Raw genomic sequence first — 15,283 nt, 5'->3', positions numbered from 1 at the left:
GTGTTTTCTGAAACATAAAGTAAAATTATACATTTCATTCTGATTTTTCATGTGACTAGGAAAATATGTTGTTGAATATGTACAACACTAGAAACATTAAAATCTTTAAGAAATATGTAACTATTTCAGTTGTAGTACAATAGTTTTTTAATAATTGCTAAACATCAAAACATTGTAAATATTGACAGTATACAACTTAAATGTTACTATAACCTCTTCAACATGGACACATATTTTGCATCCATGTAGCACTCGTGACGTATCTGAGGACAAGCATAGTGTATCATGGCTGCATTCTGTTACGATGATGTGATTTTATTCCCAGATACTGTAAGAGATCTTTCAGAATGTAGGTGATATATGATGCAATAGCTTACTTGACTTTCATCATTATTACAAAGGTATACAATTCACTTATACAGGAATTTCTCATTTATGTAAGGGATACCTTTCTGAAGGGATTGGGTGTAATGTGAAAATCACAAAGTGAACATGATTACTGAACTTAACTATAAACTGTTTGAGTTCTACTGTGTGTGTGTGTATATATATATATATATATATATATATATATATATATATATATATATATATATATATATATATATATATATATATATACAGTACTCAATAAAATGCGACCACTGCTCCGAGTGGTTGCAAACTTTTCACAAAAGAGGGTCAACCATGTTTCACCAGATCTTTGTGACCACATGCAACAGTCATGAGATGCCTTTAGGAAATTCTAGAACCCGTGGCAAACCCTCAGTGTGCTGTGAGCATTCCTAGTGAAAGGTTGTTTGTGACACTCCGCTCCACGAGATCCCCTTGTTTGACAAGTGGTAGGTGCTCATTATGCCGAAACCAAAGGATTCAGCACATGAAACAGTTGCTCAGATAATTGGTTTAAAGGTTGCTGGTCACACAATTAAGGAAATTCGTGAGCTAACAAGTGCTGGACCAAGGAGTGTGAAAAAATGTGCGCCAATTCAGGGAGGGAGGCAGTGAAGAGTTGCCAATTACCAAAAATCACTCTGGGAGGCCAAGGAAGACTTCCAAAAGGGCAACAACCATACACAAATGTACAGTAGAGAATACTGCATCGGTCATCACTAGAAAAATAAAGGAGGAGAACAGTGGTGCCTTTCAGGGTGTTTCTGTGCGAACCGTGTCATGGCGCCTCCATGAGCTGGGTGAAATGTGTTAACTTATGCTTAGTGGACAGAGAATGACTGGTTAGGTGTATTACGGTCGGATGAAGCAACGTTTAATGAGACATGCAATAGAAATTCCCAAGTTTATCAGCGCCTCGGTAGTGATCCACTTGACCCACAGTACCTTGAAACAACAGTAAAACACCTTGATTCTTTAATGGTACGGGGCTGTTTTTCCAGTCATGGCCTTGTTGAGTTGGTAGTGCTTCCCAAAAACATAAGGGTTAATGCAAATGTCTATTACAAACTGTTGAATGACCACTTGCCAGCGTGTTTTGAGCTGTGTCAGGCCAGAATCTTTCAACAGGACAGTGCAACACCTCAGGGCTGTTGTCCTGTGGCTGGGGGATTGTCAGGTACCCTTTATTGAAGACTGGCCTGGCAATATCCCAGAAATTAACCATATTAAAAATCTGGGCTATCGTTAAGAAAGATTTACGAGGCAATGACGTCAGTTCCATTGCGAGGCTGGAGGCAGCTATCCGGGAATCTTGGAACAAAATACCTGCTGCCACTGTGTACAACCTTGCTCTTTCTCTTCTCACACGTCTCTAGAATGTTATCAAGATAGTGATAGTGATAGTGAATTACTAATGAAATACCACGGTATTTCATTAGTAATTCACTATCACTCACTACCATGGAGTCAAGGTTATCCTCATGGCATGAGCGTATTTGAATACTAAGATATGATATTCATTACAGCAGGCAATAGAGGAGTGGAAACAAATGCAATATTGTGGTGAAAGAAAACACGCCAAGCTAAAATGGTCACAAGAAGAAGAAGCAGCAGCCAAGTCGCCAGAGTCTCCGCTGTCTGTGGCCGATCTCATCTCTGCTTTATTTTTTGGTATTCCATGTAAGATTTCACTTTATGCATTACAAAACAATCCTTTCTTGAGGGCAAGGCTTGTAAAAAGCTAATAGAAATATATATACATTTTGTTTTTTTACCCATGTGGTATGTTGGGGACCAACCCAGAACGCATCCCCCCTATTTCCATTATTTCCTATGGGAAAATTACGTCCACTTAACAAATTTTCACTCTACGAACAGCTTTGACACACCCTATCATGTTCATTAGGCGAAGTATTACTATACTAGTACTGTAGTTAAATAAAATGGGTTTGGTACTTCATTTATTGTTTTTTTTTTCAGTCTTTTTGGTAAAAAAGTGTATTTTTGGGAGGATCTAGGAACGTAACCCCTATTTTCCCAAAGGGCCTATTATTCGCCCAACACGAATCTCGCCGTGCACGACGAGCTCAGGAACGTAACAATCGTCTTGGGCGACGTATGACAGTGTGTGTGTGTGTGTGTGTGTGTGTGTGTGTGTGTGTGTGTATATATATATATATATATATATATATATATATATATATATATATATATATATATATATATATATATATATATATATATATATATATATATATATATATATATATATATATATATATATATATATATATATATATATATATATATATATATATATATATATATATATATAAGTAAAAACATTTTCCCCATAGAACCATTCCTGAACCCAAGGCTGCATCTGAGAAAGTGACTTAACAGCCACCCTGCATCTCTCAACTGCAATACACAAAGAATGATCACTGATATAGTAACAGGGTCTAACTGACAGCAAGACGGTATATGCTGATCTTCCTGACAACGTTTATCATGCATCACTAGCTGTCCTGGAGGTGAAGTGCATTTGTGCTGCGATCAGCTATGATGAGAACATGGCAGTCTAATCAAACATCTGGTGGAATCTTGTCATTCTTGAGATTTGCCATACCAGCAAAGCATCTAGACATCATGTTATTCTAAATAATTAGTGTAAAATGAAAAAATGACTAATTTTTTAATCTGTTTTATCTCCATTCTTATCTGCATCAAGACACCACATGAGGAGTCTCATGCTGAAATAGCGTAACCGCCACCCTGACCGTTTTTGAGTTAGCACCGGTTCCCGGTAGATGGCAGTCTCATACGCCACGTGACAACAAAGAAACACCCAATAGCCACCTCTATGACCCCAAGGCAGAGGGTTTAGAGTCAGGTACCAACACGCAATAAATATGTGGAGGAGGTCTGAAATTTCAGAGTTGGACTAGCTTATGAGCCACAGCGAGCTAGCCAATGGTAGCACGGGTTGCAGGAAAACAACCGCTCAGCCAATCATAGCCACGTTACCATCCCGCTTCTTCAGTCAGGTGGCGCCATTCTTACAACACGTGTTGCATCTCCCTGGAACTCTCCCTGTTTTCAGCCATTTTTCTTATGGATTTACTTGCCAAAATGAGTGACGCTGGTGATCAGAGTGGAGAGGAGGTGTCAGTGCTTAAGGCGAGTAAGCATAGACGGCCGGAGACGTGGAAAAAAAAACGTGAGGAAGGCGAAGAGAAACCGAGGTGAGGAGTATGTGAGTCAGGGAGGGAAGGTTGTGACGGCACGAAAGTTGGCCCAGATTGTAAGTGCAAAAATAAGTGTTTTGCCAAGGTTGGTGCTGATAATATTAAAGTGATATTTGATGTCTTAGGGCCATGGACAGTCATGATGACCCCAATGATGACCTGCTAGATTACTAACCACCTGACAACCCCTTCCCTGTTATTAACTTCTTGAGCGAAACAGAAACTTAATTTTAGGTGAGTGTGGGAATTGATTTTGTTTATTATTAATAGTGTCAAACCGGAGACATTAAAAAAATGATTAATAATTAGATTTTTCAAGCTTTGGTCATTTTTCATAACCTAACATGTAATTTCTAGTATTATCCACCATTTTTTCATTGAAAAGTACATAATAGAAGTTTCTAACAGTTAATTCCTCCCTGGTTTGACACCATTTCTATTGATGGTTGATGTTTTGAGTGATTTTTTTATTGTAAAAATGGCATTTTATCATCCCAGTACCCATTTCATGTGAAAGCTGGTTTTAAAAGCTTTCCACTGGTGTATAATACATTACGTTTTCATCCATTTTCGACCGTGTTATCATTGTCTAACTTTATGGGCGTTTTTCTCAAAACTATGTTAGTGGCGGTTACGCTCCTTCAGCACGAAACGCCTCATATGTTCAAACCTTCTTTCATGATGTAACAACCTAAACAAAGCCGTTAGTATCTAGAGACCCATCTCTTTGTGCTAAACGCATAACAGAGGTGATAGTGTCTGGCATGGAGGCGTACATTCCTCATTCTTTATCTCAACCTAAACCTTCTAAACCTTGGTTTAACTCAGCCTGTTCTCGTGCTATACATGATAGAGAGGTTGCCCACAAAAGGTACATGAGTCTTCCATCTCCTGAATCTCATGCACTTTATATCTCTGCCCGGAATCATGCCAAGTCTGTTCTTCAACTTGCCAAACACTCCTTCATAAGTAGAAAATGTCAAAATCTTTCAAACTCAAACTCCCTCGAGACTTCTGGCATCTAGCCAAAAACATCTCAAATAACTTCACTTCTTCATCTTTCCCTCCTTTATTTCATCCCGATGGCACCACTGCCATCTCTTCTGTCTCTAAAGCTGAACTCTTCTCTCAAACCTTTGCTCACAACTCCACCTTGAATGATTCTGGGCTTGTCCCTTCCTCTCCTCCTCCCTCTGACTATTTCATGTCTACAATCAAAATTCTTCGTAATGATGTTTTCCATGGCCTTGTTGGCCTAAACCCTCGGAAGGCTTATGGTCCTGATGGGGTACCTCCTATTGTTCTCAAAAACTGTGCTTCCATGCTTGCACCTTGCCTGGCCAAACTCTTCCAACTTTGTCTATCTACTACCTTTCCTTCCTGCTGGGTTTGCCTATATTCAGCCTGTTCCTAAAAAAGGTGACCGTTCCAATCCCTCAAACTACCGTCCTATAGCTTTAATCTCTTGCTTATTTAAAGTTTTTGAATCTATCCTGAATAGGAATATTCTCAAACATCTGTCACTTCACAATCTTCTGTCTGATCGCCAGTATGGCTTCCGTCAAGGTCGCTCTACTGGTGATCTTCTGGCTTTCCTTACTGAGTCTTGGTCATCCTCTTTTAGAGATTTCGGTGAAACTTTTGCTGTAGCGTTAGACATATCAAAAGCTTTTGATAGAGTCTGGCATAAAGCTTTGATTTCAAAACTGCCCTCCTACGGCTTCTATCCTTCTCTCTGCAACTTTATCTCAAGTTTCCTTTCTGACCGTTCTATTGCTGCTGTGGTAGATGGCCACTGTTCTTCTCCTAAATCTATTAATCGTGGAGTTCCTCAGGGTTCTGTCCTGTCACCCACTCTCTATTATTAATTAACCCATTCGCCCCAGAAGTTAGAAAACACGCACCGCGCTCCATCCGGGCGGCCCGTGCGCGCCAAGATTTGAAGCTTCAGTATTGAATAATCAATGTTTTAGCCATAAACTCAATATATTCATCACATACTATATATCAGGATGTGTAAAAATCTTTGTATGTTACAATACACTTCCCATTGCTATGCTAAAAAGGAAAACAATAATTTTTTTTTTTTTTTTTTTTTTTTTTACAATTCGGGAGATTTCTCCCTGAATCTCTTGGGTGGTGGTGCTGTGATGGCGGAGGTGGAGGGCTGTGAGGGAAAGGCGGAGGTGGAGGGGTGTGGTGAAGCCGGAGGTGGAGGCTGTGAGGAAAGGCGGAGGTGGAGGGAGTGGAGGGTGAAGCCGGAGGTGGAGGGCTGTGAGGAAAGGCGGAGGTGGAGGGAGTGAGTGAAGCCAGAGGTGGAGGCTGTGAGGAAAGGCGGAGGTGGAGGGAGTGCAGTGAAGCTGGAGGTGGAGGGCTGTGAGGAAAGGCGGAGGTGGAGGGAGTGCTGTGAAGTCGGAGATGGAGGGCTGGGGCCTGGTAGCAATCATGAATTGTCATATTTCTGTCTGTACAGATAGGCCCTAAAGCGTCTTATATCAGAGTGAAGCATCTCATTTGCGGTAAACACTGTTATTTATTGTTGTCTAGCATTTGCATGCCAGTATGTGTAGCAAATGGCAACATATACCTGTCATGCAAAATGTACATTATTTCAAACGCAAAATAAATTGCGCACGAACAGAGAGAGAGAGAGGCTTCAATATGTCAGCACACACACACACACACACACACACACACACACACACACACACACGAAAACCTGCAAAAAAACTACGAATGGAAACACTATGAGAGAGAGAGAGAGAGAGAGAGAGAGAGAGGAGGGGGGATCGGATTATCACCTGACATGTGAGACTGATCTCTCTCTCTCTCTCTCTCTCTCTCTCTCTCTCTCTCTCTCTCTCTCTGTAAGCTGGTGGCTGTGGCTGCTAAAGCTGACGAAACAGAGAAAAAATAAACCTTCATGCGGAAACTTATTCTTGTCTGTGATATAGTAGTTACATATATTCATTTTCCTAGATAATATACATATCTAAGAAAACGAATGGCTGTTGGTTTTCTTGGGTACACTCATCTAAAATGCTTATGGCCCGCCAGACGTAATAATACGTCCCTGGACTGGAGGTAAGGCTTCTGGACGTATGTATATGTCACCGGACTGGCACGCGTAGCCACCATGACGTATATATACGTCCCCGGACTGAAGGGGTTAATGACCTTCTTAACCAAACTTCTTGCCCTATCCACTCCTATTGGTCAGAGTCCAACTTATCACGAAATCCAAGTTAATGGAGGTTCAACAGTAATTAGAAAAATTACTAAATTTTCTTGTCTTGTGTTATTTCAGTCACATAATGAACACACATTAGTCGAGAAACTCCTGAACTAGGATAGGTACCAATGGGCCCTGCTGGGAAAAATTTTATTTAATTTTTTTAAGGAATCAGTAGATTAGTTTACCCTAAAAATTAATGTTTTTTGTCATTTGTCATCTTCAGAAAGCCAAGAGCAGGCAAACTATAACTTTTTCTCTAAAATTTTCATGAGTTTATTTCATAATACACATACCTAGTATGAAAAATCACTAAATATCATCATTCTTATTTCAGTAGGAGAGAGAGAGAGAGAGAGAGAGAGAGAGAGAGAGAGAGAGAGAGAGAGAGAGAGAGAGAGAGAGAGAGAGAGAGAGAGAGAGAGAGAGAGAGAGAGAGAGAGAGAGAGAGAGAGAGAGAGAGCTGCCTCTGAGTCAGTTATCCCCCCATCACCTCCATGCCCATATATGGTGCTAGGAGGTATTTTCTATTGTCTAGAGTGAAGGGATTAAAATTAGTTTAAGATAATGAGGCTCATTAAGATTAGCACCAAAAGGTATGGAGAGCAATATGGAAAGGCAAAATGACCGAATAAAACAGTAATAAAAAAAATTGCCAAGTGGTAAATCATATGGCATGGTGTTTGTCAGACCTGAATCAAGATCTGTCTGTGTTATAAAATTTTCTGCTTGTCAGTGAATGCTATTAAATAATTCATCAATGAGTTACAAGTAAGTTTCCCTAGTGGTGTTCTCATTCTTCTTTGAGCATTCATAGTATGTTCATCCTAACATGAGCTACACCTTTCTGTGAAATCTACTTGGCAAATATTGAGAAAAGGGACTTCTGTATTAATCCCTGCATTGTGGGAGTAGACTCACCTCTCCAAGTCTGCTGCGGAGGCCCCAGTCCATCCCAGTGCTCGGTATTTTGCCATCAAGCTGTGGAAGGCTGCACCTGGTTTTTTCTTCACAACAACAGCTCCTCGATTAGGATCCAACTTCTGTCTATTGGTATAATAAAAGCACATATTTGGCTGCATAAAGTCAAGTGGTAGCACCCAAATAAATATTTAGATTCAATGAGTGATGACTCAATAGTATTGGTAAAAAGCCTGTTTACACTTAATTCTTATTGAGATAATGAAATAAGCAAGACCTAATTACCCAAGAAAGCAGTTTTCTGTCATTGAGATGTCAATAAACTAGACAAGGCTATTCTCTTTTTTTTTCAAGTTACTGTGGAAATTCAAGAAAAGGGAGAGAGCAATAAGTATTCACTAATTTGTGCCTGTCCCATTTTCTTCTTCCCAACAAAAGTTTTGATTTAGAGAGTATTGTGTAATGTTTTTCCACAAAATAAATTAAGTAAGCAAACCCACTCACCGGTAATATCTGGTAAGTGAACGATGTCCCACGGTGGCCCCTGATGGCAACACCAGCTGGTAGTCATTCCCAGAGAGCACCGTCTGTTTCACCTCCTCATCTGCTGACACATTCTCAGCTGGAAGATGAAAACCACTTCAGTTTTGTGGATAAGATGAAATCATACTGAATTCTTATCTAAAGTCCCCAGACTGTTCAAAATTTATCCATAGTTAGATGTTCTAGATCTAGAGACTGTCAATACACAGATCATGGGACTTAACTTGTCAGGTGTGCAGTTCCTGCAGTCATACTTGTGATGTGCAATTACAGTGGTACCTACATACAAATTTAATTCGTTCCGTGATCATTGTATATAAAAAAAATCTTATATTAAATCAATTTTTCCATTAGAAATTAATGGAAATAGAATTAATTCGTTCTTGTGATATGAATTTACGCCCCCAAAAAATTAACATGCTTTAAATACCAACCAAATATAGATTTAATATAAGGTAAATACAATGGTTAGGTTAGGTTAGGCAATGTTTATTGTATGCATGATATAAATTAACTATATTGCCCAAAATAACAACTTAACCCACAAAACTCGGAACGCATCGATAGACATTTATCACGCAAGACTCGGGGCACGTCGATAGACGTTTAGGCTTTTTACGGCTATATTTTGGCTTTCTTCCCATTTTCTTTGCTTGTGAGCTGGCAACACTCATCAGGAGTAAACATAAGCTCTATATCACTGTGTCACCAACGATGGATGGTGGGAGTGACCGTGATTTCACTGTCTGATTCCGCCACCTCTCCCACGTGCCTTACTTCTATACCTCAGGTCTCTCACCATGTTACAGGGACACAACTTTTGAATGTGAGTGGTATCAGAACAGGCGACATGAGAGAGAGAGAGAGAGAGAGAGAGAGAGAGAGAGAGAGAGAGAGAGAGAGAGAGAGAGAGAGAGAGAGAGAGAGAGAGAGAGAGAGAGAGAGAGAGAGAGAGAGAGAGAGAGAGAGAGAGAGAGAGAGAGAGAGAGAGAGAGAGATACAAGAGGCCCATTTTCTATCGGTCTAGCCAAGGCCACTGAACCCGATCGGATGCAAGGCCATGGTAAACCAATGATACCACCTCATTCAACCTGTGATATTTTGGTAACCATGACATCTAGAGACTTCTGTTTTTTTGCATTGCAAAGAGGAAGAGTTGCTTGTGGGCAGAACATCATTTGTACTTACTCATTTATTGAATTTCTAAGTGTAATCAGTATGTGAATACAGGCTATTTTGTGTGTTTCTCGCCAAACTTTTACTTTTGGGACCCAGGGTCTTGAGTTCACGAAACTTAAGAAAAAAAACACACTGCCAAGGAGCACAGACACATACATGCACAAAGGATGAACAACAATACACAACGCAGGCTGAATGTTCGGGTGGACACAGGTAGCCAAGCGATTGCTGCGCCACCTACCGATGGCTATTCGTATCTTAAAACTATCTTTGCATTTCAAGGGCTAAATTATATGAAATTTTCGTCGTATATAAAAAAAAAATTGTATGTTGAGGCGATCATATCTCGAGGTATTACTGTATTAGCATAAAAAAAAAAATTATCCAAAAAAATTTCTACTGTTTTTAAGATGAAAGATTGCATGGAGAAATAGAGGAAAACCAAATATTAGTTCATTATACAGTGAAGATTAAATACTCAAATGTCTTGGAAATTGAACTTTTTGATACTTGAATGCAAAAGTTCAACTTGGTACTCAAAAAAATATCTGGTAGTCCAACGTCTGTTGGTTGTGTCTCGCCACTTGGTGGGCTGGCAGCATGGGCAAATTTTCTCTCTCATCTTCATATTCATTTTTGCTGTTCTGTGCAATATTCCATTATGTGCATAAAAAAATTATGTTTATTGTGTAGTAAAGCTTGGATGAGGTTGAAAAAAGTTATTTCACAGTATCATTATCTCACTTCAACATGCTAATAATGACTCAGAGAGTGTCAAGTTCAGTAGTAAAACAGCAGATTGGTCGTGACGCTGCTGATGGCTCCTTCCCAATCCTCACATACAAGTGAATATCATTATCTAGAGAAGCAGGGATCTGGTATGTTACCATCTTATCATGCTCCAGGAAGTCACTATTGTATACGCAATCATATGCGAAAATTTCATGTCAATCAAATGAATACAAACAGCAAAACAATGACAAAATTCTGAAAAAAACTGTGAAAACACAGTGAAAGTGCAGAATTCCACTTACTTCCTGCCACATTTTTTCCCCTTTTTACTGATATAAGAGGGGCACATGTTATGACAACATACATATGTGCCAGTCCCTAAAGAAAAGAAAAAATAATTACCCAAAACTACAGGAAGGATAAGTGTCCTGAAACTTATAAATACATAGTGAAGGAATTTGAAACCCAAAGGCTGTTGTATTTGAATTTCAGATACCATATATGCCAGACTATAAGACAAGTATTTTTTTTCCCCCCAATTTTGAGGCTCCTAAATCAAGGGGCCATCTTATATACTGAGAACAAAACACAAACCTTTTACCCCATGGTGAACATTAAATGCCACTGCAACTTGGAACTCACTCTCTCTCTCTCTCTCTCTCTCTCTCTCTCTCTCTCTCTCTCTCTCTCTCTCTCTCTCTCTCTCTCAATATATATATATATATATATATATATATATATATATATATATATATATATATATATATATATATATATATATATATATATATATATATATATATATATATATATATATATATATATATATATATATATATATATATATATATATATATATATATATATATATATATATATATATATATATATATATATATATATATATATATATATATATATATATATATATATATATATATATATATATATATATATATATATATATATATATATATATATATATATATATATATATATATATATATATATATATATATATATATATATATATATATATATATATATATATATATATATATATATATATATATATATATATATATATATATATATATATATATATATATATATATATATATATATATATATATATATATATATATATATATATATATATATATATATATATATATATATATATATATATATATATATATATATATATATATATATATATATATATATATATATATATATATATATATATATATATATATATATATATATATATATATATATATATATATATATATATATATATATATATATATATATATATATATATATATATATATATATATATATATATATATATATATATATATATATATATATATATATATATATATATATATATATATATATATATATATATATATATATATATATATATATATATATATATATATATATATATATATATATATATATATATATATATATATATATATATATATATATATATATATATATATATATATATATATATATATATATATATATATATATATATATATATATATATATATATATATATATATATATATATATATATATATATATATATATATATATATATATATATATATATATATATATATATATATATATATATATATATATATATATATATATATATATATATATATATATATATATATATATATATATATATATATATATATATATATATATATATATATATATATATATATATATATATATATATATATATATATATATATATATATATATATATATATATATATATATATATATATATATATATATATATATATATATATATATATATATATATATATATATATATATATATATATATATATATATATATATATATATATATATATATATATATATATATATATATATATATATATATATATATATATATATATATATATATATATATATATATATATATATATATATATATATATATATATATATATATATATATATATATATATATATATATATATATATATATATATATATATATATATATATATATATATATATATATATATATATATATATATATATATATATATATATATATATATATATATATATATATATATATATATATATATATATATATATATATATATATATATATATATATATATATATATATATATATATATATATATATATATATATATATATATATATATATATATATATATATATATATATATATATATATATATATATATATATATATATATATATATATATATATATATATATATATATATATATATATATATATATATATATATATATATATATATATATATATATATATATATATATATATATATATATATATATATATATATATATATATATATATATATATATATATATATATATATATATATATATATATATATATATATATATATATATATATATATATATATATATATATATATATATATATATATATATATATATATATATATATATATATATATATATATATATATATATATATATATATATATATATATATATATATATATATATATATATATATATATATATATATATATATATATATATATATATATATATATATATATATATATATATATATATATATATATATATATATATATATATATATATATATATATATATATATATATATATATATATATATATATATATATATATATATATATATATATATATATATATATATATATATATATATATATATATATATATATATATATATATATATATATATATATATATATATATATATATATATATATATATATATATATATATATATATATATATATATATATATATATATATATATATATATATATATATATATATATATATATATATATATATATATATATATATATATATATATATATATATATATATATATATATATATATATATATATATATATATATATATATATATATATATATATATATATATATATATATATATATATATATATATATATATATATATATATATATATATATATATATATATATATATATATATATATATATATATATATATATATATATATATATATATATATATATATATATATATATATATATATATATATATATATATATATATATATATATATATATATATATATATATATATATATATATATATATATATATATATATATATATATATATATATATATATATATATATATATATATATATATATATATATATATATATATATATATATATATATATATATATATATATATATATATATATATATATATATATATATATATATATATATATATATATATATATATATATATATATATATATATATATATATATATATATATATATATATATATATATATATATATATATATATATATATATATATATATATATATATATATATATATATATATATATATATATATATATATATATATATATATATATATATATATATATATATATATATATATATATATATATATATATATATATATATATATATATATATATATATATATATATATATATATATATATATATATATATATATATATATATATATATATATATATATATATATATATATATATATATATATATATATATATATATATATATATATATATATATATATATATATATATATATATATATATATATATATATATATATATATATATATATATATATATATATATATATATATATATATATATATATATATATATATATATATATATATATATATATATATATATATATATATATATATATATATATATATATATATATATATATATATATATACGTATATAACATTATTTAGTCATCATTAATGATATTGTTAAATAATAATAAATACTGTTGGGGATCACTGAGTCATTGGGAGTCATTGGCAATACTATAACAGGGTTAACCTTGTCTTAGCACTTATGACTACATCACAAGGTTAGAGCCTATCATAGATGGACTTGTGTGTAAAATTTTGTCTCACTATGACCACACCATTAGCTATGATGGTTTGTAGAATACGGCCCAGTGTCCGCATCATGGAACTAAACCAGCCGAGCATCCTGATTTTCTTGACATCGTGTTATTCTATATACTCTGTGTAATATGAAAAAAATTACTAGGTTCTTTACCTCGTGTTATTCCAAAATTGCACATTCTAAACACACATGAATGAAGAAATCCCTGTACTTTCCTTCCCATTGCAAGGAATTCAAGCAAAGCCAAAACCTGAAACTGCTAGCCACACTCTTCCAAAGAAGGCATTGGTACTGACCTGCATCAGGATATGAGGTAGAGTAATCATAGAACTCAGCATATTCTACGAGACTGTCTCCCTCCAGCACTACTTTGCCATGCCTCTTATCACTCATGTGTTTGCGTACAGAATCCAGCGTTGGAGATCTCTGAGCAGTCCACTTGCAAGATAGGCACTCAAAACCACAGCCAATCTAAAATAATCAGGTTTGCTTTATTTATATGGATGAGGACTGACTTATACATAAAAATGAAAGCAATCATGACATCCTGCTTTCCAAAGATCTCTGAGGTATTCTAAACATTGTGTAATATCTAATGTTCTACAGAAATCTCTTCATTAACAGTGGAGACTGAGATCACATGGGTATACAAAACTGAGGTGGATACAAAAGTGAAATGCATGGACAGTGTTGGAATATTTATAAGAAAGGAGTAAAACAAATATTCAAAGACAATGAAATCTGTAAATAAAACTGAGTGCATAAACAAAATCAAATGAAAATTCTTTTTGTACTTATATGTGGCTTACTGACAATAGACGCAATGTGGCTGAAAATAAGCATATCATATAGCACCAAAGGATAAAATGGTTTGAGAACAACTACTGTTCTGAAATCAGACTATATGTGACCATTTGTGGGTTACTGACAATGGCAGCAATGTAACTGGAA

At 31.1% G+C, this 15,283-nt stretch overlaps 1 protein-coding gene across 1 annotated transcript in view; it reads right to left on the bottom strand.

The window, feature by feature from the left end:
- LOC123514685 (zinc finger protein 622-like) overlaps positions 1–15,283 on the bottom strand; it is a 56,164-nt gene that overhangs the window by 2,154 nt on the left and 38,727 nt on the right. Inside the window, exons 6-9 of the mRNA XM_045272736.1 lie at positions 14,629–14,803; positions 8,299–8,416; positions 7,795–7,920; positions 1–7 (exon numbers count right to left, since the gene is read on the bottom strand). The exon at positions 1–7 is cut by the window's left edge and continues 137 nt beyond it. Of these exons, the coding sequence (XP_045128671.1) occupies positions 1–7; positions 7,795–7,920; positions 8,299–8,416; positions 14,629–14,803 (426 nt within the window). The remainder of the gene's footprint in view (positions 8–7,794; positions 7,921–8,298; positions 8,417–14,628; positions 14,804–15,283) is intronic.

This window comes from Portunus trituberculatus, chromosome 38 (assembly GCF_017591435.1).
Source record: "Portunus trituberculatus isolate SZX2019 chromosome 38, ASM1759143v1, whole genome shotgun sequence".
Classification (NCBI taxonomy): domain Eukaryota; kingdom Metazoa; phylum Arthropoda; class Malacostraca; order Decapoda; family Portunidae; genus Portunus; species Portunus trituberculatus.
This window is presented reverse-complemented; position numbering and strand designations above follow the sequence as displayed.